This window comes from Myxocyprinus asiaticus, chromosome 18, assembly GCF_019703515.2.
Source record: "Myxocyprinus asiaticus isolate MX2 ecotype Aquarium Trade chromosome 18, UBuf_Myxa_2, whole genome shotgun sequence".
In the NCBI taxonomy this organism is placed as follows: domain Eukaryota; kingdom Metazoa; phylum Chordata; class Actinopteri; order Cypriniformes; family Catostomidae; genus Myxocyprinus; species Myxocyprinus asiaticus.
Genome location: NC_059361.1, coordinates 39,818,901 through 39,845,403, shown reverse-complemented (window position 1 = coordinate 39,845,403; position 26,503 = coordinate 39,818,901). Strand labels below are relative to the sequence as shown.

At 38.6% G+C, this 26,503-nt stretch overlaps 1 protein-coding gene across 1 annotated transcript; it reads left to right on the top strand.

Moving 5' to 3' along the window:
- Positions 1-799: 799 nt before the first annotated feature.
- Positions 800-25,473, top strand: LOC127456121 (von Willebrand factor A domain-containing protein 7-like). The gene is made up of 17 exons (XM_051724458.1): positions 800-882; positions 1,755-2,039; positions 2,578-2,814; positions 5,130-5,226; positions 5,520-5,651; positions 7,114-7,309; positions 11,649-11,824; positions 17,572-17,684; positions 19,073-19,189; positions 19,262-19,462; positions 19,578-19,704; positions 20,014-20,166; positions 22,349-22,441; positions 22,651-22,928; positions 22,999-23,129; positions 23,554-23,719; positions 24,682-25,473. The coding sequence occupies exons 2-17, from the start codon at positions 1,803-1,805 to the stop codon at positions 25,303-25,305; spliced, it is 3,078 nt and encodes a 1,025-aa protein (XP_051580418.1). The 5' UTR covers positions 800-882; positions 1,755-1,802; the 3' UTR covers positions 25,306-25,473.
- The last annotated feature ends 1,030 nt before the right edge of the window (positions 25,474-26,503 follow it).

Sequence of the window (26,503 nt, the reverse complement as noted above, 5' to 3'; positions counted from 1 at the left end):
TAATGTAATGAGGTCATGTAAAAAAATGGAATGTAATTTTTACGAGGTCAGGTGACAACAGTGTAGGATACTATGGCAATACACAGTGCATACTGAGTAGTAAGCAGTAAGGCAGTATATTGACAGTATATTCTTCACTGAAAACATGATAACCTTAAAAACGTGCCAAAACATCTTAATTACCTGTAGGTCAAAAATATTATTTAACATCACTGGATCAACCTGAATAAATAAGATTACACCATCAAAACTCATTTTAAGTTTACCACTTTTTACAGTGTATGCAAATGTATCATTCCAGCACTCTTAAAGCTTGGGTCTAAGGCCTAATGCCAAAAGATGTGTTGGTTAGCAACAGTTCAGAGGTCTTTCACCAGTGAAGTCACAATAGAAGCACTGGGTGAAGTGAGTACTGTGTGTGTTTTCATGTCAAGCAAAGACAGAACTGAAAGGCAGGGAGGGAGACACAGTCACCCTTAATATATTCAGCACTATTGTGTGTGAAAGTGGGGGAATGAAAGAGGGGAGAAAAGGAGAAAGAAGACAAGGAGGGACGCACATGGTCATTCATCTTGAAGCCAGATTCATCAGATTGCATGTGTGTTTTTCAGCATTTATTTGTCTGAGCTGGAGGTGCTACTCTAGAACCACAAGAGCCTTGAAACTTATTATTCAACCTTTGTTATTCAAAAAGCTGCATGTAGTGTGGTGAGCAGACACATCGCAGACAGCATCTCTCTGTCTGTGGATAAAAACCACATCATACGCAGAAGAGCCATTGCTGAGTGCTGATTGAGTTTGGACCTATCAAATGGTACAACAACCAAGAATACATGCTAAAAAAAACTAGGCAGAGACCACTAAAGGAAAGAAGTCTGAGAGGTAAGATAAATATCTCTATTATTGTACTATAATATATACTTAAGGTATATATTATACCTTTTTTTGTTTAGATATAATTGGTGTGAGCAATCTAACAGTCCCCAGAAATAAAGCAGAAGTTGATGGTTTGTTATTGACACAAACTTGTGTAATTGAATCAGCAGTTCAAAACATTGGATCAAGCCACATCCTAATGTTTCATGCAAAAACAAATCTCATTTTTACATTTTTGAGTCTTATAATGGAGAACAATTTGCATTTGTTCATTTAGCAACACTATTATCCAAAGTGATTTGCAGTGCATCAAAGGTGTTCATTTTATCAGTACATACGTTCCTTGGTAATCGAACCCCAGATGTTGGTGTTTTATGCACCATGCTCTACCAGTTGAGCAGAAATGTTCTGTTTAGACTTAATATTGTAAGTGAAACTGAAAGTTAAATGCTTATTTATTTATCAATTTTCATAAAATAATGGCTTTTAAAAAATTGGGGGGAAAAAGAAAGAAAAAAAATCATTTTATTTCAATTTTAATATGAGGGTTTTTGAATTACAACCAGGTAATTTAGATGTTTTGGTTCTAGGTGATTGAAACTAACAAACAAAACCAGTGCTAGAGAAAGCATACATTTATGTTATAGGACTTTGATTCAAATCTTTAACATTATTGAGATATAGCCCTTGTGACAACTTCCCTGTTTGACAGCTAGCCCCGGTCTCTACTGAATGTTGGCTTGGGCACAGCTCTGGTACAGCTGACAGGCAAAGAGAGTCGTACACATACTAACCCATAAGACAGCTCACCAAATCCTGTAAATATCAACACTATGTTTGAGTGTCATGAAAGCCTCATCACATTTAAATGTTTGCAGGTGTGATGCATCTTTCTATGACAGTTCTGGTGTTGTGATCGTTGTGGAATGATGTGTGAAGGTGTGGGCATCAGGTCTTCATCCCGACCGTGTGCTCTGGTGCTGCTCATGTGTTTTGTGCCAGTGTGTCAAGCTTTTTTGCCCAACTTCTGGTCTCGTGTACTGACAATGTCATGGGATTCATACACACATCAGTACATGACCGAGCACGCTATACTCAACATCACCATGGAAACCCTGAGCAGAATGATGGAGCATCAACAAGATGTAGATAATGTAGATCTGGTAAGTATCTTGGTTTTTGTTTGTTTTTGTTTGTTTTTTTTTTTGTTTGTTTGTTTTTTTTAATACTACTGTTTATTTATTTTTGTAATTGGCATGTACACTGTGACTTCCCTGCTGACAGTACTGGCATAGCTGGTCACCAGCATGTTTTGTTTTGGATGCTGGTGTCTCCACCAGGCTTCTTAATTAATTAAATTAACCAACAAGACATTGTTGGTCAACTAGCCTTAACAGAAGTGCATAGCTGTGCTCATCACCATTATAACCACCATGTCAAGGTGTGTTTTTATAGGATTCAATTTAACAATTAAATCATGCAAAGCTTAAGAATCTTTGGATTGCAACTGCAAAGAAGACACAATACAACATTTACCACTAAGCAGGTGACTGTTTAACATCTAGAGTGGCTTAAATTTGTGAATTAGCAACTCGATACAGTAACCAATTTGTTACTCATACTATATTTATAATTACAGTACATAGTGAGTCAAAACATGGATCACTTGGGAATACTGCCTCACTCACCTGTTTGTTCTAGTATACTGGATTAGGTCGGGGTTTTTGGCATGCTGTGGGTGAGGTAGCAAGCGCCAATGCTGCTATGGATTTCCTGAGCTCCACACGATCTGATCCAGTCTACCACTTTGATTCTGAGCGGGTGGAAGGAGCCACAGAGATGTTGCGAGAATTCTGGAGCCAGACGCTGCTGCTGACCAGAACTAAAGAGTACCAGGGGGCAAGAAATAGCCTAGGTCAGCTCTTCCACTCACTACAGGTAGGCTAACTCATACACACATGTATACTGTTAATGTGAGAATAAACACAGATTACAATACTGCTGAAGATCATCTTATTATTACACCAATCAATCTGCTAATGTAAAATGAAACACAAATGTTCACACAAAAATGAAAAATATGTAATTATTTACTCCCCCTTATGTTATTCTAAACCCATATGCCTGTTATTTGTTTGGAAGACATGAGGTGATTTTTTGAAGAATCTTTATAATGCTCTTTCGAGTACAAAAACAGTTTATATAGTGACTAGCTGTCAAGCTCAAGAAACAATGAAACACAAAATAAAGGTGGTCCATATGACTTTTGTTGAGAATTTCAAGTCGTATGAAGCCATACAATAGCTTTGTGTGAGAAACACACTGTAATTCTGTTATTCATAGACTTATAAATTGCACAAAACTGATTTATCTACATTTGAGGGATATATTATGAGTTGAAAATACTTTTTTTGTTAAAACAGCTCAATTATATTGAGTACAGTAAATCCATAGATATAATAATGTTCATTGTACTTAATTAAAAAGTGTACTTTCTGTAAGGCTTCATATAATAATTTTGGGGTAACTCCGTGTACAAACTTCACTGTATTGTTCAGTGGGGTACAACTTTAACAGGACACGACAGACCACGATTTCTCTTTCCTATACTATTACAAACAGTTTTAGCTCTTCTACACTGAAAATATGTTCAGTTACAGGATATCATATCAAACTGCAATCAACAATGATGGTGATGGTGACTTCAAATAATAATAAAAAAAATTAAAAAATGTATATATATATATATATATATATATATATATATATATATATATATATATATATATATATATATATATATATATATAATTTAATACAAAACAACACCAGGGTCAAAATAACTTTTTTTCCATTAGAGGGCACTATTTCAAATCAGCTGAATTGATTTTCAGGGGCAGTTTGTTTTTTGTTTTGGTTTTCTAATCTTAAAAAATGACTCCCATTAATGTGGGAGTGTCACCCATTAATGTCAAATACTTGAATAAGTTAGTTCAGTTCAAATAATGATATAATGTAGGCTGTTACCAATTAAATTAAATTAACCACCTAATATTTGTAAGGCTGGGTATTGGCATTTATTTTCCATTTGAATTTGATTCAATTAGATCCAGTTTTGATTCGATTCTATATCAATTCATTTTTCAAAAATTACTTATTGCCTGATCTCTAGATGTGCATTGTGACTGAAACACATTCAGGGATCGCTTATTTTCTTACTCACATATTTCCAAATATTTTAGCTATTAAGGTAACAGCCTACAAATCCAATATAATACAGCAACACAGAGGAGAAGATGGCAGCATTTCTCCAGATGTGTAATGAGTAGCTTATTAAACAAAACTGTTATCACGTTTTTCATGCCAACTGAATAAAAACAAGGCACAAATTAACATTTCACACTGTGTTCAGTAGGAGATATGAGTCACACAGTAAAAGTGGTTAATGTTCTGTATCAGTATGATTGTACTATTAATAAGGTTTTATATAACATTAGTGTTATTTACAATATCCAGTTATTATCCAGGTATTATTATTATTAATATGACAGAATAATTCATTTTTATTTTATAACATCTGCACGGCATAAAGCACGAAACAAATAATATTCAGCGAAAATTCAAAATGAAAATGTTGTGATGTATGTTGTCTTAACTATATTAAATATTATTTAAAAAAAATAATAATAATAATAATAATAAAAAAAAACATTTTTAAAAAAGTAACTCATTGTGGATATTTTGAATTTCAGGGGCCTCTTTGTCAATTTCAGTGGCTTTTTTGCCCCAAAATAATTCACGACCCTGTATTTCCAACCCTGGGCAACACTAAACAAAACTGTAAACGCAACTACAACCCTTATATATTAACAACAAAAATCTATTTATGCTCCACATAAGCAGCCATACCGTGCCCGGGCTTACATAATTAAATATTCGGGTGCCAGAGCCTATGGCCACCCACAAACACAGTTCAGCTGAAACAACTACATTTTTTCTGATATAATCAAAAATGTTATTTTTATTTTTCAAAAAGCTGAGATTACATTTAACAATCACATATTATTAATGAGTATTTACTAAGGTTCAGATTATTGTTTTATTTTAAGTGTTTAGAACAACATTAGTGTGAGTAAATAATGACTTAATTTTCATTTTTGGATGAGCTATTAATTTAATATTCAAATCAGAACACCAGTAACACCAATAAACAGTATGTAAAGCCAATTTTGTACATATGTTTGTGTGGGTAGGACTTCTACAGTCACAGTAACTGGGTTGAGATGGGTCAGCTAGCAGAATACCTTCACCTGTTGAATCCTGAAGAGCCTGCATTACCTCTGGCCTCAGGTGAGCTCCTCAAAAAGTGCTCATCCAAAATCTAGTGCACTAAAGTAAAAAACACTTTGAAGCCATTTTTCTCAGTTTTAGTGTTGGCTTAGTTACTGCATTTTGGCTTTGTATGGCAGAGTAGCTGACATCCTGTATCACAGCAACAGTTTTGCAGGACAAAAATTGCACATATAATGTCATAACTTGCTTAAATCTTTGGTATTTAAGAATCTGAAAGTAAATCAGATTTCAGTGAATGCCATCTCAATGAATACCTTAAATCATCTCTGTTCTCTATTTGTTGATTTCAGAGGACATTCCTACCTGTGCAGAGTGTTACAGATTCAGCTGTTATAATAATCTGCTGCAGCATATGATAGCGGGTGAGACAGAGCAGCTACTGACCACTGGCTATTTCAGCACATTCCCACTCAAACCACCAGGTATCTAATAAAGCTCTGATGCAAGATTTAGCATGTATGTATACTCATTCATTGCATTATTTCGTATCTGGAGCTCTGGTATTAGCAAATTCTTCCAGAAAGGTACCATACAGTGCTCGGATCAACTGCAAACCCACCTATCTCTTCACCTGAGCCTGAATCACTTTCTGAATCTTGTTGTTTCTTTTGGTGAATCTCACAAAAACATTTCTAGGTCAAATTTCACTCTAAAATAAAAATAAAAAATAAAAAATTAAAAAGGGGATCTATAGGGCTGTCAATCGAATATCAATTTTAATCAAATTGATTTCATGATATGCTGAATAATTATTAAATTTATCACAATTAATTGCACACATCAATATTTGCTGTAAATGGCCCCCAAATAAAATACAACAACATCCTATATATACTGTAATTATGAAAATAATTCATACATTATATGGCAGATGATTAAAACGTTAATTTGACAATACAAAAAGTGGCTTTAGAAGATAATATATTGTGTTATTTCTATATCATTAAACATAAGCCCTTCACTGGCCTACATTCCACAGCTATTCTTTTCGGAGTGACTATTTGCACTAGGTGTAAATAGCACCTGCCACACAGCACAGCTATTTGCACTCAAATAGTCTGGTGGAAACACATAAATTTAAGACACACTGAATTCCCATGCATTGGTGCAATAGTAGTGTGTTAAGATGGTGTAGATGTGCTTTTTTCATGTGGAGGACCCAGGTTCTAACCCGCCTTTTGTCCCACTTTTTCCCCATCCTGTTTCCTGTCTCCACTCTTAATATTTCCTTTAATACTATTACTAATAATAAATACAAATTAATATAATGGTTGATTGCCTCACAGTGATTTGGTCACGGTGATGCTTGGGAGTTTAGAGAAATGTTTGATCCGGGTAAACTTAATCATGGTTTTACTCTAGTAATATTGTAATAACAATTTTTGGGGGGGCGGAAGCCATAGTTTAATGCAATTAACCATGATGTTACTACAGTAATATGGTGTTCATTTAATAACCATTTTTAATTCTGTGGTTATTATGATTTTACTACAAAATATCATGGTGATACTATGGTTAATATAGTGAAAGCATGGTACATATTTTAAGGTAAGGTTATGGTTAGGGTAAGGGGTAGTGGTTGGTGTAGGGTGTCTGTAGAACTCTAAATAAACATGCTGCAGGGATTGTATGATAGTATTTAATTAGGAGTGCAAATAGTATCTGCCACTATTTGCACCGGGGTATAAATAGCATCTATCGCTATTTGCACTTTAGTGCAATCAAATAAAATAATAATATTTTGGGAAACTTTTTTGAAAACAGTCACCATTTTTACATATTCCTGGTGGCGCAGAAATGACACACTTCGCCATTAAGTGATTATTGTTGATGATTTAGTAAGTTGTAAAATGAAATTGAAAGACGGTGTCTTGTTGTTCAAAGGCAAGTGCAGCCACGGTGGGATTCTGGACAGCAGTCGTCACCAGGGAGCTGAGGGAGGAATCAACAAGGACAGCACCTCTCCTCTGTTCTCCCCTCATCACTACCTCCATAAAGAGGCCGCTCATCTAGCTACCACGGCAACCCTCAGAGTGCTCCAAGACCTCCGTGATGAGGTGGGGCCCAAAAGCTTCCTCAGGTCAGAGGTCACTTTAATCTAACTCTGTCTTTAACTACTGTTTACAGTGATACAGAGATACAAGGAAAGGCTGGAAATTCAGATTTACTTTAGACACCAGAGAAAGAAAGATGAGAGAGTAGTTTGACACATTTTAATTTTTTGTTACAGCTGAGTGCATGAGAGAAGCTTGGTCACCATGAAACTAATGTACTTGAAGAATATTGAGCTTTCTTCAGTCTGACCTTATGAAAATTACGTGACTGTAGCTAAATTTTTGCAAAATGATATTACATGGTATCTTACACATACTGCAGCAGTTCTGTGGTGAAATGTCCACTGTGTGACTCTAAAAGCTAGTTAAGTTCTCTCCCAAAGAGATGAGGCTTTTTAGGTTAATTTGACTTTTAAGACTATTGACTTTTAAATCAACAAAACCTACCTCCCTGCCCTAAACTTTAAATCTAAACCTAACCGATAAACTGCATCTAAAATTGCGTACAGTCAGGAGTATGTACTGCTTTTGATGAAAGACACACTTCTCAGCAGGTTAAACAGTACAATCTTTAGGTATGCAGCTGAGTAGAATGAATAGATTCCAGACATACTTCATCCAGGAACATGGGCATCGGTTTTCTTATACAAGCACAATGGACCCTTTTCACACATCCGCATTCGCAAAGCGGAAGTCATCATAGTTGGGTAAACACAACTATGGCTGCTGCCGAGGTGTGTTTTCACAGTTTTCTCCAGCAGTGGAGAGACCCATGACATGCTCCATCTGACTTCTAACCCTGTCAAACACAGACTCTCGTGTCGGTTGTAATGAGTAATCATTCCACTGAAGCCTTGACGGTACAGCTCAGATTTCAAAGTGTCTCACATTTCCACCGGCAAGCGACTGCTGTAAGTCCTCATCTTGAAAATACTGTCCACAGATGAAAGTGCTTCCTCGTTTAATGACAAAGTTATCATCTTTGCATTTAATTGCCTGAAACCACCAAGCTCGTACAAAGTTCAACATCTTTTGGAATTCGTGGAAACACAAATCCAGACATTTTCTTTTAGAATTTGTGCAAATAGGAACACTGTATTGGCACTGGATATTACCGTTCTGCTCGGTCACCACCATAGTTTACCCAACTATGACGACTTCAGCTTCGCGAACGCAGAAGTGTGAAAAGGGTCCATATAAACACAAGGAACAACTTTCTTGGAATATACAGTATAGCATGTGCATTTTTTTTTCTTTTTTTTTTATCCAGCTTTGAACGATTTGAACTGTTTTTGGCAAACTATATAGTAGGGAAGTTCACATATTCGAACACAGCTGGAGTGTCATAAATGCAAATGTGAGATGAAAAGCAGATGAGTTTTTTAAAGAATCGTACCCCGGTCCTTTGCATCACAAGTGCAACCCTCCATCAGTTGAGCTAATGCGCAATTAACTTGTAAATGTTGGTTATGTAATGCAAACATTAAAATGTATCTGACAAGTCGTATGCTAGAGTGAAAGTGTTTAGATGTCATAACAAGTGGGAGATATCGAAGGTCTTGTCTCTTTTTTGAAAAAGCCAATAAGTTTTGGTTCACATTACAGCCATGATTTGCTTCCTGCCTTGCTAAACAGCGGCAGGTGGTATTTGGTACATTCTCATTCCAGAAAGTGTTTTACTGGGCCAAAACATTTTCATACACCTGTGAGTTTAAGATGAGTTACTAATATTATTTGGCCCATTTACCTGTAAGAGAAAGACTGTAATTTTTAAATGCATATTGTCACATCCCTTCACGTCACCATCCCTTCATGTTCACAGACTCTTAGTTTGACACTTTCATGGACTTTTATGTTGTAGTTTGTCCCCACACTATATTTCCCAGCAGGCACCGTCATCATCGCATTCACCTGTTTCCTATCAGTGTTCCCAGCTCTTCCTTGTGTTGTCATTTCCCATGTCTGTATATATTCCCTGTGTTTCATCATTCATCGTCTAGTCTCGTCTATATTAGCATGTACATTTGTCTCAGTGTTGTATTTATCCTTGTATCTACTGTCTTCCTAGTTATATTTCATTTTGTATATATATATATATATATATATATATATATATATATATATATATATATATATATATATATATATACACGCTGTCTGTGATTCTTCATTAAACTCTGCATTTGGGTTCAAACTGCTACCGTCTCCATGTTCATGCGTGACAGAATACTAGACCCAAAGATGAAACCAGCAGAGGAACTACTTTGCCTCGACCAGGCAGATTGTAGAATTGAAGAATATGTTATGGACTTTTGTGCTCTGGCATATAAAATGAATTTTAACGATGTGGCACTTAAGGACTGTTTTTGGGCTGGGTTGGAAGATCCAATTCATTCTCTAATGCCATCTGTAAGAATTGTATGGGACCTCCAACAGTACATTGACTTCACCCTTCATCTGAGTGGGTCAGCCTTCACTGTAGGAGCAATGGAGGAGGACCACACTAAGGCAGTCGAGTATCCCATTATGCCTGCCACGGTCAACAAGCCAATGCCCTTGCCTGCCACGGTCAATGAGCCAACGGCCATGCCTGCCACGGTCAACGAGCCTATGCCCATGGCTCCACCTTCTGAGCCTCCCACGGCTCTACCCCTCAAGCCTCCCATGGCTCCGCCCCTCGAGCATTCTACGGCTCTGCCTTCCTTCATTGAGCCTCCCACAGCTCCGCCTTCCGAGCCTCCCACAGTATTGCTCATGGCCGTACGGAAGAGTAGGAGGAGGAAGAGAAGAAAGGCTCCTACACCCAAGTCGCTGTCAGCGCTCACGGCCAAGGAGGTCGTCCCCCTGTCACTGTCAGTGCCCACGGCAATGAAGGTCGTTCCCCTATCACTGACTATGCTCACAACCACGGAAGTCGTTCCCCATCACTGCCTGTGCTCACGACCATGGAGATCATTCCCCTGTCACTGCCAGTGCCCACGGCCACAGAGGCCGTTCCCCTGTCTCTGTCCATGTTCACGACCATGGAGGTCATTTTCCGGTCACTGCCAGTGCCCATGGCCATGGAGGCCATTTCCCAGTTGCTGCCAGCACTCCTGACCATGGCGACACCGCCCTCTGGGCCTTCCACGACTCCGCCCTCTGAGTCTTCCATGACTCCGCCCGCTCCTCCAGAGACTCCTTCTCCGGTGGTTCCATCCGCTCCTCCTGAGAATCCTCTTCCAGCAGCTCCGTTCGCCTCTTCTGAAACTCTTCCTCCAGTGGTTCCACCCGCTCCTTCACCCAAAACTCTGTCCTCTTCTGATACTCCTCCTCCAACATCTCCTGAGCCACCTACTGCTCCAACCCCTGTGGCTCTGCCTCCAGAGGCCCTATTCCCTGAGCCTGCTGCAGCTCCGCCCACTCTGCCTCCTGCAGTGCTTTCTCCTGAGCCGCTTACTGCTCTAACTCCTGCAGCTCTGCCTCCTGAGACTCAACTCCCTTAACCAACTGTGGCTCTGCCCCTGGGTCTTCATCACCAGTGGCTATGCCCCCTGTGGCTCCACCCCCTGAACCCCTGCCAGGTCTATCCTGGTGTCCTGATCCTCAGCCTTTTGCCTTCCTGGAGCCACCTCCCAAACGTCAGACCCCGTACCCTTCCTGGAGTCGCCTTCCAAACTGCCAGACCCCTCTCTCTTCCTGGAGGCTCCTCCCTGGCCTCCTGATCATTCGCCAGCTCGCCTTTGCCTTACAACTATTTGTCTTTGGGCTTCAGGAGCCGCCCATTTGGGGGGGGGGGTTTTGTCACCATCTCTTCATGTCATCATCCCTTCATGTTCACGGACTCTTAGTTTAACACTTTCATGGACTTTTATGTTGCGGTTTGTCCCCACACTACAATTCCCAGCAGGCACCGTCATCATCACATTCACCTGTTTCCTATCAGTGTTTCCAGCTGTTCTTTGTTTTGTCATTTCCCATGTCTTTATTTATTCCCTTGTGTTCCAACATTCATTGTCTAGTCTCGTCTATTTTAGCACGTACATTTGTCTCATTGTTGTATTTATCCTTGTACCTATCATCTTCCTTGTAATATTTCAGTTTGTGTGTGTGTGTATGTTGGTGATTCTTCATTAAACTCTGCATTTAGGTTCAAACTGCATCCCTCTCAATGTTCATGCGTGGCACATATAAGCTACTAAATATTTTTTTACAAGCATATAGATCACCTCAAAGCAGACATGGACTAAAAGCCACAAAAACTCCATTTTTAATTTAATAGCATTGAGAATGAAAAAGAAAGCCTTTTAAATAAATAAATTACACAGCATAATAAAGTTAATCGAATAATACAGCATAAGTGATGTCTTTTGTGTGAACCTGTAGGCTCTTCAGTGTTCAGCAGCCCCCAGCACTGGTCTTTGTCATGGACACCACTGGAAGCATGTTTGAGGAGATCACAGCCGCCCGCCTTAGAGCCCTCTCCATCATACAAGCCCGAGAAAAGAGGCGCAGCACCAGTCTGCCCGGCACCTTTATTCTGGTGCCCTTCCATGATCCTGGTTAGAGTGACCTCCTTTCTGCCTATTAAAAAAAAAAAATATTGCACTACTGTAAACATTATCTTGGGGTTCAAAATATTCTGTTTAGCTTTGGTGTTTCTAAAAGGTTTATGTCTGAAATGCCTGGGCAAATATTTGTAAATGTTTAAAGGATTTACACTTTTGAATACACCAGCACTCCTTAAATTATGATTATTAGGGCAAGCATCACTATTACCTTTACTCTTACATGGGTTCATGATTTGCACAAGCTCCTAAGCATTAAACTTCAGCACATAAATTGTCCCACACTATTTGTGCTACAGACATGAATAATACTTCAAATTGTGAGGCTTGTTGAGGAAAGATATGCTTTTACTCAGTGCTCTGGCATCCACCCAAAAAACCCTTCCATTGTGGTGGCAAGTTTTGCAAGAATCACTTAAGCATTTGATACAATGTTTTTATTATTTGCATATGTGTTGTTGCATTGTACTTACATTTAAAATACCTGCGTGTAATTACATCTGTAGTTACACTGTTAACCTTACCCCAAATCCTAAACCTACCTAACCCTACCCTAACACTTACCTTAAACTAGGTGTCGGCAAACATTTTCATTGGAAGAGCCTCTTTTTTCTTCTTCTTTTTTTAAATGTATTTTCTCCCCTTTTTTCTCCCCAATTTGGAATGCCCAATTCCCAATGCACTCTAAGTCCTCATGGTGGCATAGTGACTCGCCTCAATCCAGGTGGCAGAGGACGAATCTCAGTTGCTTCCGCATCTGAGATGTCAATCCGCGCATCTTATTACGTGGCTTGTTGAGCGTTACCGCAAAGACATAGTGCACGTGGAGGCTTCACGCTATTCTTTACGGCATCCATGCACAACTCACCACGTACCCCACCGAAAGCGAACCACATTATAGCGACCACGAGGAGGTTACCCCATGAGACTCTACCCTCCCTAGCAAACGGGTCAATTGCTTAGGAGACCTGGCTGGAGTCACTCAGCATGCCCTGAATTCAAACTCATGACTCCAGAGGTGGTAGTCAGCGTCTTTACTCGCTGAGCTACCCAGGCCCACGGAAGAGCCACTTTGAGCAAAAAATAAAAATAATGATCCTGTCCGAAGCTGCAAAACATCTTTATTAATGGATGTTATTTACCATCGTAAACTGTCAAATCTGGAACAACAACAAACAACAACACAATTAATTCATTTGAGAGAAGGAAACTTTTTGAAGCTATTTATATTATGCTAAATAGCACATTGACAGACCATTTATTGCAATTGCTATACAAAGCCTACACATTTAATTGGTCTGCTCAACAGAGCTTATGTATTAAGTACTGTATATATTTTAAACTATACTTTTCCTCAGTGCGATTTCTGTTTCTCACCGCAGATATTTTCTATGTCAGGCTGTAAGAAGTCGCTTTTATCTTCACACAGGACTGCAGGCTCTCTTCCGTGAGGCTGAAGCGATGTTTCGATTTTATGTAGTTCATGCTTAAGAACACTTGCTTGCACAAATACGTTGATCCAAAGATGAACAGGACTCCAAAAGCACACTTCTTCATGTTGCCATAGTTGTTGGAAATAGCATTCCATGTGTCAAAGACAAGTTGATCAGGATTTGGTAGCTTGTCGATGTCGCTCCATTTGTGATTTTGAGCAAGATAGGCCTTCTGGCGGGCAAGAACTTCAAGTTCGAATGTTTTTCTCAAGGTCCGAATGCAGAGAATGTGGAGATGTTCAGCAATGATGGGTCAGTGTCCAGGGGTGTGATAGGATATGCCAAGCTCTGTCTGTATTCCTATAATTGCATGCTGCAAATAATCAGTGTTTTATGATTGTTTTGTTCTTTGAACACACTCAGATAGGGGAAGTGACACAGTGTGCCTCTCTCTATGTCTCTCCCTAACTCTTAACTTTCACTCAAATGCTAAAACCTCTTCTAGTTGTAGCTGGGCAGTGTTCCCCTTTCCCTAGAGATTTACTATATATTGAGCTGGTTAAGGTGAGTTGTCATGTCGACCATGAAGTAGAGTTTCTCCAGCCACATGGGATCTTCAAGTTGTGCATAGGTGTGGCCTTTGCTTTGCAAGAAGATTTTCACCTGGTCAAGACATGTGACAAAGCATTTTAGGACCTCCCCCCTGGACAGCCACCGGACTTTGTTGTGAAGCAGGAGATCTGAATATGCACTGTCCACTTCATTCAACAATGCACAGAACTGTCAGTTGTTTAAACCCTTCGTCACATTTTTTTTGATGTTCTGCACAACAAGGTTCATAACTTCCATACACTCGGGAGGAATATTTGCGTGCACAGTGCCTCTTGATGCAAGATGCAGTGAAACGTCAGGAGCTTTCGTTCCAACGACTTCTGTAATCAAGTCACAAACCCCTTTTGTGTACCTATGTAATAAAATCACAAACCCCTTTTGTGTACCTCTCATACTAGGTGCCCCGACTGTTGCCATTGACACCATGTGGCTTGTTTGTATGTCTCTGGCTTTCAAACAGTTCAAAATAGCTTCACAAATGTTCTCCCCTCATGTTTGGCCTTTCAGCGGTATCAGTTCAATGAGTTCTTCCTGGTGCCCATCGGAGTTTACATATCTGCATTACAGCGCTATCTGCTCAATATCGTCCACATCACACGACTCATCACGAGTGATGGAATATGCTGTAGCTGAATTGATATCACTGATTTGTTGAGTGATGATGTTTGATGCCATTTTTCACTTGAAAGTCTGCAAACAGCTGCTCTGATACTTTCATAAACAAATCTTTCATATACTCCCTGTTCTTGAACGGCTTTCCATGCTTTATAATCTTCTGAGCTGCAACGGAAATTGCAGCAGTAGTTGTATTTGTATTTGTGGATTGCATTCATTAAGTAAAGTTACCTCTCTGCTCTGCTCTTCGCTGTAGTTGTGCAATTGCTCTTTTTCTGTCATCCCTGGTCAGATAGATGTCAGCAAATTTGGAGAGTCTGCTCTGAAAATGTATTTTGACGTTGCTGTTTTGCTGTTGTTTGACAAATTTTCAGCGCAGATCAAGCATATTGGCAAGAAAGCAGCACTGACTGTGAAAGCATATAAATCTGTCCATGCATGATTAAATCCTCAGTTTTCATCCGACACTCTTCTTTAAAGCCATAGTTAGCTACATTAGGCTTGTTAGTCAGCTCTAACCAATTAGCTAATTGTGCACTGCACTAGCTAGCTGTCAGTTTCCACCAAATTCAACAATTCAAAACAGGCGCCAATTGGTCTTGTATCCTATCATCGAATAATGCACATTTTAGTTGGCAAAATATTTTTTATTTTATTTGGTTGAATATACGCGATAGTATGACTGAGAAATTACTACATATTACAATATGTAAATAATAATAATAATAATAATTTTAAAGATTTGGTGTGAAAGTCTGGGGAGCCACTAGGGAGGAGTCAAAGAGCCACATGTCGCTCTCCTTGCCGACCTCTGCCCTAAACCCTAACCCTAATCTAAACCCTAACCTTACTCCAAATCAACCCGTACCTCAAACTCAGTAGCAGCAAATTTGAATCTTTTGTGAATATTGCTGAACAAAATAGTTACACAATAAGTACACTGTATTGTGTCTATTCTAATGTAAGTACATAGTGGTTAAAGACAACTCATACAAAGTGGGACCAGAAAATGTAAACATCTTGAAGAGTTTCTTTGGACCATATATACTATATGTACTGTATATGTATGTCATGTATTTGCCAAGTAGGGATGTAACGGTATGATGATTTCCCATGATATTAAAAACAGACAGTTTCCATACCATTGACTTTTGCTTAATGACAGTATTGTGTGAAAAATTTTATATATATATATATATATATATATATTTAAAAAAATCCCAAGTAAATTAATTATATTTCCATTTACTAATGGTTCATTTAATAATAAAAAAATAATAAATAAAAAAATCATTAAAAATTTGTTTAAATGAAAGGTGAGAAAGTCGCATTCAACACCTCATGTCACTCTGTCAGACCAGCGGACAGCAGCACATGAGCGATGTGTAGAATGAAATGTCGGACTCAGAGGAGCCTCTTTTCCCCCACCTAAGCGGTTAAAGTCCTTTGTGGGGGAGTATTTCGGTTATTTAAAAGACACAAGAGGCAACATCAGTGTTCACCGACACCCTATTTGCTAAATGTGTCGGAGAAAAGTGTAGGCTCAGTCGGTAAACACTTCAAACATGAAGAACCATATCCAAGAGCACCATCCCACAGAATTTGTGAACATGAATGTAAGCGAAAAACTCTGTAAGCTGTCTGGTAATCAATTAAAAAATATAGATCCCCTTTCATAGAATACATAAGCAGATGCAATACACGTTTACAAGACTAGTTACCCATTATTTGGAATTGGTTTATAAGCTTACGTTGCGTTAGTGCTTCTGCTTTCTAACATTTTGAAAGACTAAGGCAATGATGTATTTGCAAAATAATAAAACCCAGAGAAAGTCAAATTTACTGTGGTAAAACATTAATGTATTACCTACAAATATGACGTGATCCATCATTTTGGGTCATTTTGCCCCCAAAACGCATTTTGAATGAACGAGAAAAGTCTCAGCCATCAATAACAGATTAAGAAAAAAATATATAATTCACATATACAAATTAATGCACAAATGTAATATTATGTTTAACATTTTGGCAATATACTCTTCTTGAATTTATTGTTCTAGTCAAATAATGAACTGGGCATTAGATGAGGTAAATGTGGTGCGTTAGATGACAAGCCGACTCCCCACGGTTGAAACACAGGTTTGGCATGCAGATTCAACATTTTAGTAATGTATATTGTATCTTTTAAAATCTCTGATATTTTCCATTTTGTGCTACTTGTAATAATGTACATACAATGATACACCCGCGGGCCGCGAGTGTTGCTCAGTGACGCTGCTCCAACTTGAGGCAAAAACAGTGATTGGTGGTCATGGCAAAGACTGTCAAAGTAACATTTATTTTGTGAATTTCATGATTTAAAAAAAAAAAAAAAAAGAAAACAAAATGTAAATCTTTATGTCTCATTTTGTTGGAGCAGGTCACAAATGTATCTTGTTTGGCTCAATTTGATTTCATAAACTTTTTAAAATTACATCCATTCATTACACTGCAAAAAATATTTTTCTCAAGATATATTAACTTGATTTCATTTACACAATATATTTATACAATATAATATAATGTTGTGTTTTCAGGGTAATTTATCAAAATTCAACAAGGTTTATGCTTAAAACAACACTCCTGCCTCAGCACAGATAACATAAATATACTTACTTTTTTGCATCACAATCTACCCTGACTTGATATAGAGTATGAATCTGATTTTGCATATTTTATATTTTTCAATTATATTAAAAACCATTTGACTTATTGCAAAAAAAATAAAATAAATAAATAAAAAAAAACGTTTTTTTAAACTTGTTTTATGATTATCTTATGTTTATGTTTATGTCATGTGATTAAGAAAGTGTTCTAAAGAAATAAAATATAAAGTTAAAAAACTTGTTATAACTAAAAAATGTTTCTGTGTGTTTATCAGACATGTGCCAAACCTAAAATTAAAGGTTTATAAGACAAGCACCATAATACCGTGATACCAAGGTATTTTTTGTGATGGTTTTCATACCGTGAAAATGTCATACCGTTACATCCCTATTGCCAATATGTGCACATGTGAAGATAACGTCTGTTATGTCTCAGATTTTGGGCCAGTGATGGAGATGGATAAACCTCATGAGTTCATGCAATACATGGAGGATCTGACAGCTCTAGGAGGTGGAGATGAACCAGAGATGTGTCTCTCCGCTCTTCAGGTAACCGTGACAGATATTATGGGTAACATAAAAGGGTAATTCTGAGGATGTTGGTCCCAACAGAATACTGTACTTAGCCAAATTGTTTGTTAAAATTTTTTTAGTATTCCAGCCATAACAGAGTTGAAATAATTTATTGCTTTAGGATTAAGCATAGGGTTAGTGGCAATAAATAACAAATAATTGTTGGTAATTTGCAAGGCTTTAAAATGACTAAACAAAATCTGTCACAGATAGCACCATTTCCTAATGACAACTCAAAAACTAAATATCCTTAAGATAATTAAAGATATCCTGTGGCTCAACTGGTAGAGCATGAAACCACACACACACACACACACACACACACACACACACACACACACACACACACACACACATACAATAGCTCTTTGGCTGAACTTGATTCAGTTGTGGACAGTGGTTCCACGTGTTTGAAATGAGTATTCTTAACTTAAAATAACTTACAAAACTTAAAATCTAATCTCAACAAAAACACTGTGTGGAAAGAACCCAGTTGAATTTGGTAAACACAACAAAATTATACATGTCAATGTAACTTAAATATTTCTTATTTCTTTATGTACTTACTAGGGTAAGTGAATGTTAGCATGTTAAATACATGCTGGTTAGAAGCACTACAGTGTAGTTAAGTAGCTATGCTATGGTTAGCACAGCATTTGCTCAATGAATTTCAAGTTTGACATCTACCTGTCCTCATCGTTAGCTCAAGCTCCACACTTCACCATAATGGCAACTCCCAAAACTCCAACATAACAGAAACCTTCTAAATCTCAACATAACAAAATTTTAAACTCTAACAAGTATCCCCCTTTCCATTCATCTTGCACAAAAACACATGAAATGACACTTAATTTTAATATTTACACTCCCTATCGAGTCCCATGCAAAGCATTCAGGGAAATGGTAAACCTCTACCCTGTTTCATCAATGCTAAATTAACACCATAAAAGTATTCATGTATTCCCTTACAAAAAATCTAAAGAAGCTGCAAATAAGCTTTTGATTTGCTGCAAATGTTTGGCAGAAGTTTGCAGCTCTTCGCCGTTAGTGGTGAACCTCCAGCAAACCATTGGCAACAATGGGCAATTTGCCTCAAGATTGCGGCAAAGCTTATTTGCAGTGAAAATAATTAGTTTTGCTGCAAATTTGCCTTGAACTCTCGATTTTCATAAGGGGTCCCAACTCTGGATTAAGTAAATTTCCATTTTACAAATTTAAATGGATTGAATGAAAACAAGTTTTTTTTTTTTTTTTTTTGCTTTAGTTCATTTTAATTAAGTATATTGAAAAAAATTGCAAAAATCAATGATGTACATCCTAAGTGAGTCTCTTTCTGTATGTGTGTGTATGTGTCTGTGCATCAGTTGGCTCTTACCCACTGCCCTCCGCTGTCAGAGATTTTTGTATTCACGAATGCTTCTCCTAAAGATCATCATCTGCAGAGTTCAGTCCAAGCTCTCATTTTGGAGAAGCAAACAAAGGTATCACACATACATAAAAATGTCACATTCATACGCACACTATTATGCACCTAATTGTTGAACTTATGCTAGGTGAACTTCCTGCTGACTGAAGATCCAAGGCTCATAGGAAGAGGGGTGAGAAAGAGGAGGAGAAGAGAAGCTTTGTCTCCTGATAGATTCTCTCTATATTCTTCTCTGTCATCTGTGTCTGGAGGAATGGCCATCTTCACTACAAACAAAGACATCCACAAAGTATCAGCCATTGTAGAAGACACAACTACTTCCAGCAAGGTACAGCCATCTGAAAACAAGAGACCACAGTCCATTCCTGTTTAAAGAATTGTATTTGCATTAAGGTATTCTGCCAAGTCATGTTAGCAGGCTTCTTCCTTTTTTCTCTGAAAAGGTGACTCTGTTTCATGCAGAGGCTGAGTTGGACTCATCAAACTCCTTTAGAGTGGACAAAGCTGTTACAAAAGTGATGCTGCACATCACAGGCCAGCTCACACACTGTGAGCTTGTCAGCCCCTCAGGTACACCTATTTACCATTAGAGATCTCTGTCCCGAGTAAGGTTAGCTAACTGTGCTGACAAATTCAGGCCGGGAATGGTGTTTAATCTTAACTGTACTGAACTGTGCTCAAGTCGAAATGTTACCAGAACCGCTCCTGACTGTGCAAAGAACTGATCAGCCCGATGGTGGAAAAATGCTTTTTTGTCTCAAACAAAACTTTGTAAATGCTGAGTCCCTCTCTACCCTCAAGAAAGACACAATTTCTATGAACAGTTGTCTGTGTTAATGCACTTAAAGTGTTAAAGCATCTGTAATATCTCTCTCTCAGGTTCTCGTCAGTTTCTTCCTGATTTTGAAGTTCCGCTGGCAAAATTGGACTCATCTCAGGGTCTGTACAGAATAAGCCTGCTACCTCCTTTACAAATAGGCATATGGCAGCTCATGATCAGAGCCATTGGACCGGTAACATTCAACGCCTTAGGTAAAGATGTTGGCAAAAACACCATGTCTTTTCCCATTAACCTTGGTTATGTAACTATGCAAATATTTTAGCCCTGCAATATTAGACAGGTATTTTAGAAAGGTTTATATGTGTTTAGGCATAGACATTCATTATTTTTCTATTTTGCAAGTCTTTGCCTTAAGCTCCTGTGGAGGGGTGAGCAAGAGACAGACACATTGGGTGTGGCGTCAAGCCTCAGAGGCATTTATTGGAAATAATTATAAACATAAAAGGTCCAAAAAGGCGAATAAAGTGTCCATTATGGAATTAGTGCCCAAAATAAAGGGGAATCTGACATCCTTGTGGTGAAAGGGGACATTGTGCAATGATGGGGAGTGTCAACAGGAGGATCCAGGATGTGTGTGTGGGGGGGGGGGGGGAGAGGGGAGGGCCAGCGGCCGCACCTGCTCTCCTCTATGGTCCGTAGAGGATTCCCCAATAGACCTACTCCAACCATAGGGCCTGGATGAGGAAGTAGCATTCCCGTGAGGGCGGCTAATGAGTGTGCACCTCTGGCTTCGGACTCCATGGTTGGATAGGATAATGGGAGGAGGTGCTGCCGGGGCGATGCTTGGGAATGACCCGCCTCTCGTCATCATCGCCCCACCTCTTAAGGCTGTCCTTCAGCCAGGCCCATGATGGGAGTTGGGCAGGAGAAGAGAATAATTAATAGCATAATTAATCAGTCTCGCTAGGGCAGCGGATGATGAGGCACACCTGAATTGTATGGAGCATCATCAACGCTGCCATAAAAATTCAGAGCACGTCTCTTCTCGGGGAGCCGGCATCTATCTCCTTGTGTGGACACACTGGTGTCCTCGCAGATCCAGGAGCAGAGCAGGAGGGTCCGGCCGAGTTAGATGCGTGCTCTGCGTTTTTATGGCAGCGTTGATTAGTCTCCATCCAATTCAGGTGTGCCTCATCATCCACTGCCCCAGTGAGGCTTATTATTTATGCGCCTCTTCTCCTGCCCAACTCCTGATGAGGAAGGAATGCTCTAAGAGGCGGGGTGATGATGGCAAGAGAGAGGGGTGGGTCGTTCTGACACACTCTGAGGGTGAAAAAGTCCCTGGATACATAAATAGTCATATGTGGTACCATTTGAAAGCTTATAGTCTGCATTGCAAATGAGTGCCACTCAATGATAATGATGTGGAAATATGAATATGTTTTTCTTCAAATACCACTAAAATAGACAAGTCATATATTATATCAAATTAAAGCTCTTGTTCTCAGGAATGTGACCTTGCAGTTTATTATGTTACCATAACACCACAGTTTGAATGATAATCAAAAGTATCACCTGAAAAATCATCTCTGTAATACAACAAAGACAAACTTCTCAAGTCTGTTCATATCACTGCTTCTGTGAGCTCCACGAAGCCACAAACTCTATATCAGCTTTTACCAAGCTATTTTCTACTTGTCCTTGAGCTTGTTTGGGTAAATGATCCAATGTTATGTCTCGGATGTCCAGAACAAAATATGCAATCCAGCAGAAAAAGCATGAGTAACAAATCATCTGTGAGATTAACTGTCGATGATGAAATCTATTCAACATTGCAAAGTTGATTATCTCAGATTTCCAAAAACACCTAGATTAATTTTCTTGTCCACTCAGAGGCCGAGATATTCTTTGAAACATAGGGGAAGGTGCATTGGAACACAAAATAGACCGAATTCTATAGATGAGTGCATTGTGAGTGCTCAGCTGCATTAGAGCGCCACCTACATTTCAAATCTGAATTTTGTAATGGAAAGTGAGGAACATTTATTTTGCTTGTACTTGCTTCCATCTAGTGGAATGAACTTTCACTTTTTCCAGGGACATACTGTAGATCAAACAGAGCCTGAATCACCAGCTTTCAAATATAGAATAAAAAAGGTTTGTTTATCATAAGATTGTAAGCACATACAATATTATAAAATTGTATTACATGTAGGGGATTTTCTGTGAACTTAGACCAATATTTTGCAATTAGTCCAATTAATGTTTGTAAGGTGAGATTTTAAATATGGGTGTGAAAAATTCCAGGTGGAAGCCAAAATATGCAGCAGAGCTGAAGGGGTTAAGGCAAGATAGAATTAGGTACAGTATGATAGTGTCCTGCAGAAGGTTAAACCTTTAAGTTCCTAAATTGCATTAACTGGTGTCCCCTAGGTGACAGCAGCTTGGACTTCCTGTTCTATTTTGCAAAAGAGGCCAATGAGACACATCCAGGACTGAGGAAAATTGAAGGCAGTCCAATAGCAGGTTTGTCTGAGACCTGTTTCTGCTTTTTACAGAATTATTATCTGAATACTAAGTGTACAGTCATTTAATAAACCATCCTGCAGTGAAGTTTGTTTATATTTTCATACAATGGCAAACACTTTGATTAAAAAAAAAAAAAAAAAAAAAAATTAGATATACACACTGCAGTTGATTATGTGAGTACTTTTTACCAAAACATTTCTTCCTAGGACTCCCAGTGCTTTTAGTGGTTGTGGTGACAGGCATCTCACCCAGTGAGGATGCCTCATTCAGTCATGTGGCCCTGTTGGGGCCCAAAGGGGAGAGCCTGCAGAAGGTGTTGCTGAACTCCTCATCTTCTCACTGGTCTGAAGAGGAGTTAGTGGGCCACATGGACACAGTTCCCAGAATGCCATTCAGCTTTCGTCTCTCTGGGAAGGATGGAAGGGGGAACCTGCTTGAAAGAGTTTCCACTGAGATGATTCAACCAACACACGTACAGATTCAGGTATGCATGTAGGGAAAAATGTCTTGAGAATATGTGAAATGGCAAAATTAAAAGTTATTTTCACCCACAGGTCTTCTCTCCTCCACATCTTCTCCCAGGCCACACCTCTGTGGTGCTGTTTGAGGTATTTAATCATGGCCCCAATCGTCATTTCACTTTTTCAGCAGACGATGACCATGGGTACCTTTCCCGCACAGACCAACCCAGGGTGAGAAATGTAGAAGGAAAGACATAATTAACTGACGCAAATACAACAGAATTAATCTGAGAATGACACACTGCAAAAATGTAAATTGAGTCACCATTTGGGGTTCCCCGGATTGCCACACTGGCAGGACCATTTGGGGAACTTCTAAGTACCCTTTCAAAAATGGCAATTCTCTGAGGAACTTTCAAAAAATCGAACCTCAAATGGTGCATCTAGTATTTTCAAAACCCCAGCTGACAGTGTTGAGTATCTTATCTTATTGAGTATTTTTCTAGTGTAGGCCATAAATAGTGCTATTTTATTTCATTCAAAGTCTGAACATTCATACCGCTCAATCTGCAGTCTGTTCAGTGATTGAGATCCAGTCAGAGAGGTTTTATACAGTATGTTTTCATCCATTATTCCATCTTTTTCCAGGGATAGGTTTTTTATTGCTGAGATGGGCTCTGTGAAAAGGGAGGTAGAGATAAGGGCCCCTCATAATGCTCAAACAGCGAGGGCCATCACCCTGACCCTGACTGTCCAAGCAGAGGACTCACCAGACTCCAACTATGCTGTGATTCATCTGACAGTGATACCTGAGGTGGGAACAATAACAAAGACAACTAAGATTATATGGTAACACTTCACAGAAAGGTTCCATTTGTTAACATTAGTTAAAGATGCACTCAGTAACTTTTGTCTTTGTGTCATCTTGGACTTACACTGACACCTAGCGGCTTGGATGCAGCATAATTTAAAATCAATAGTTTTCAGTTTCAGATGTCATTGTAGAAATGATTACTTTAATCAGTGAGTGAAAGTGTCAAATAACAGGACGGTTACTGAGATTAAGCGAGTAGTATTCGGCTGGTCATGTGATTCATAACATGGCAGCCCCCATGTGCGGACCCTCTCCATGTAGAATAAAACAGCTTTTATAAGGTTACTGATATGACTGGAGTCTTCATTTTAATGTGAGAGGTCATGATTTTATACATATATTGCAAAATTACAATTCATGTCTTTAGGAGTTCAACTTTTTTAATGATGAAAAAATTACTGGGTGCACCTTTAACAACATTAGTTAACATGATCTAACAATGAGCAATACTTTTTACAGAATTTAGCAATCTTGGTTAATATTAATTTCAACATATGCACTCATTTTTAAATCAAAAGTTGTATATAAACCTAAACCTAACCATCAGAGTAAAAATGTAACATTAGAGGGGAAAATGCAACCTCCTATATAATGTGTATAGTATAATGCATAATGTGGCCGATCCTAGGGTAATGGAACTCTCAGAATTAACATGCTTACTTCCAGTGTGATCATGCTGCTTTTGTTCAACACCCACTTTTTATGATCCAATCCATTCCTGACAGATAATTCCCACCCTTCATTTATTCTTGTTGAATATCTTATTTTATTCAGAAATCTATCAGAATGATGACATATAATGGGTTGCAAACAGCAATTCATGTTAACTTTAACTAGCCTCTAAAAGTAAATACTGTATTTACAAAAGCAGCCACCTAATAATTCCACCACTTTCTCCACAGAAGCCTGACACATCTTCTCCGGCATGTTCTGCCCTACATGTGGAGTCTGCCTGTCCCTCTGTATGTACTCAGGGTGTCTGGAAAGTCTCACTGGTAGCAAAAGACAGAGGACACTCTGGAATGGCATCAGTACAGCTGGCACAAGGAGAAGGAACCCTCATCCTGTCTGAGATGACCTCAGAGAGACGTCAAGACTATTTCAAATATGCTCATGAAGAGACCGCAAAAGCAGTCCATCTCCCTTTGTTACAGCCACAGAAGGACACTTCAGAGTCCATGGAGTTTCACAGTAATCAGCATCTTGAAACAGAAGCTGAGCATGGACCTCAGAGGCTGGAGGGCGTCCAGTTAGTCAGTGGGGATCCTCCATTGAACATCAGTGAATGGACAAAGGGGAAGCCTGTAATGATGTACTATTCCTCAGGCTGCTGTGCCCCTCAGGCAGAGCTGGTGTTGAGGGACAGAGCGGGTAACCTGAGACGCTGTCATATCATAGCCAGCCAGCAGAGGGCGCTAAGAGATAATAACAGTGCACACAGCGGGACATACCCATCATGGCTAATTCTCATAGTGTCGGTGCTGTGCTGTCATTTAGCATTGAGTGTCATCTATGATCTCAGCTGAACTAGGCTTAATTTTATACTGCATTGTCCTTACCTGCTGGACATATATACAGTGATATTTTAATTACAGTAATAAGTAATATTGACAGATATTAAATATTAAACATGACAACCAGCAGTGTGTAATCAAACTAGCATATACTACATAATAGTTCATCTGAAAACATTAATGCTGCTTGGGTTTTTTGTATTTTTTTTTTCCACTTTTTTATTATGATTATTATTATTATTATTATTATTATTATTATTATTATTATTAATCTCTTTGGTGTCTCATGTGGCTGGTGCACTCAATGACTCTGTAACTATGTGCTAAAAATGAGCAAATACTCTACAGGTCTTTAAGTGTGGAGATTTCTGGAAAAAGCTGCCTCTCGAAGTAAATCCAGAGAAACTATAGAAATAAACTGTATCACACCAAATAAAAATCTCTTTTTGTTATCCCAATTTGAATGAGTAGGCTATGCACCTGTGTACAGTTTCCAAACAGCAAATCAACAATAAAAGTTTTATGCAAATTCCTGCAGCTCCTGAGAGGAATAACAATTTGTTATTGTTAATGAGAAGTACATGAGGGAGAAATACATGAACATACTGTATCCTTGATGGCTACATTCTAACACAGTGTGTGCCTCCCATGGCCATAAAATAATTTGCCTTGGTCTAAACTTAAGTAGTTGCATCATTTCTGCATGCTGGAAAAACAAACTAATTTTGAGGAATATGAAACTAGTAAATTTTCTCTAAACTAAAACCACATCTTTTTCAATGGTATAACAGGCTTTTTTAACAGGTTAATGTTAGAACCTTGTTCCTTGGTTTAATATGAAATATCTAAATGTCAGTAGTAGGCTGAATGTAATTCCCAGACTAGAAGCTGCAGGATTTATATATTCATAACCCAACCATGTTATTGAAACTAATCACTTTACTGATTTGACCCCAGGCCCATTTACATTAATTGTATCAGCTTTAGACTGGCCTAATTTACCAGTTACGTATTTGTATTTCAGTTCATGCCTGTGGTTGTCATTCATGCCTTTGGTTGAGGAGGATCTGTCACTGACATTGATGCATTTTCATACATTTACAGCTAACATGAATTCAGTCCATCCTCCATCACTGTGGAATTACAACAGTCTGAACAGCAGAATCAGAAAGAACTGGTAAAAACAGTGTGAACGTATGAACAAACAAGA

Excerpts from the sequence above, each read along its gene's own strand:
- LOC127456121 (XM_051724458.1), top strand. The coding sequence starts at position 1,803 with ATGATGTGTGAAGGTGTGGGCATCAGGTCTTCATCCCGACCGTGTGCT. Across the intron at positions 2,040-2,577 it reads ATGTAGATAATGTAGATCTG|TATACTGGATTAGGTCGGGG; the intron begins GTAAGTATCTTG and ends TGTTTGTTCTAG. Across the intron at positions 17,685-19,072 it reads TGTGTCTCTCCGCTCTTCAG|TTGGCTCTTACCCACTGCCC; the intron begins GTAACCGTGACA and ends TCTGTGCATCAG.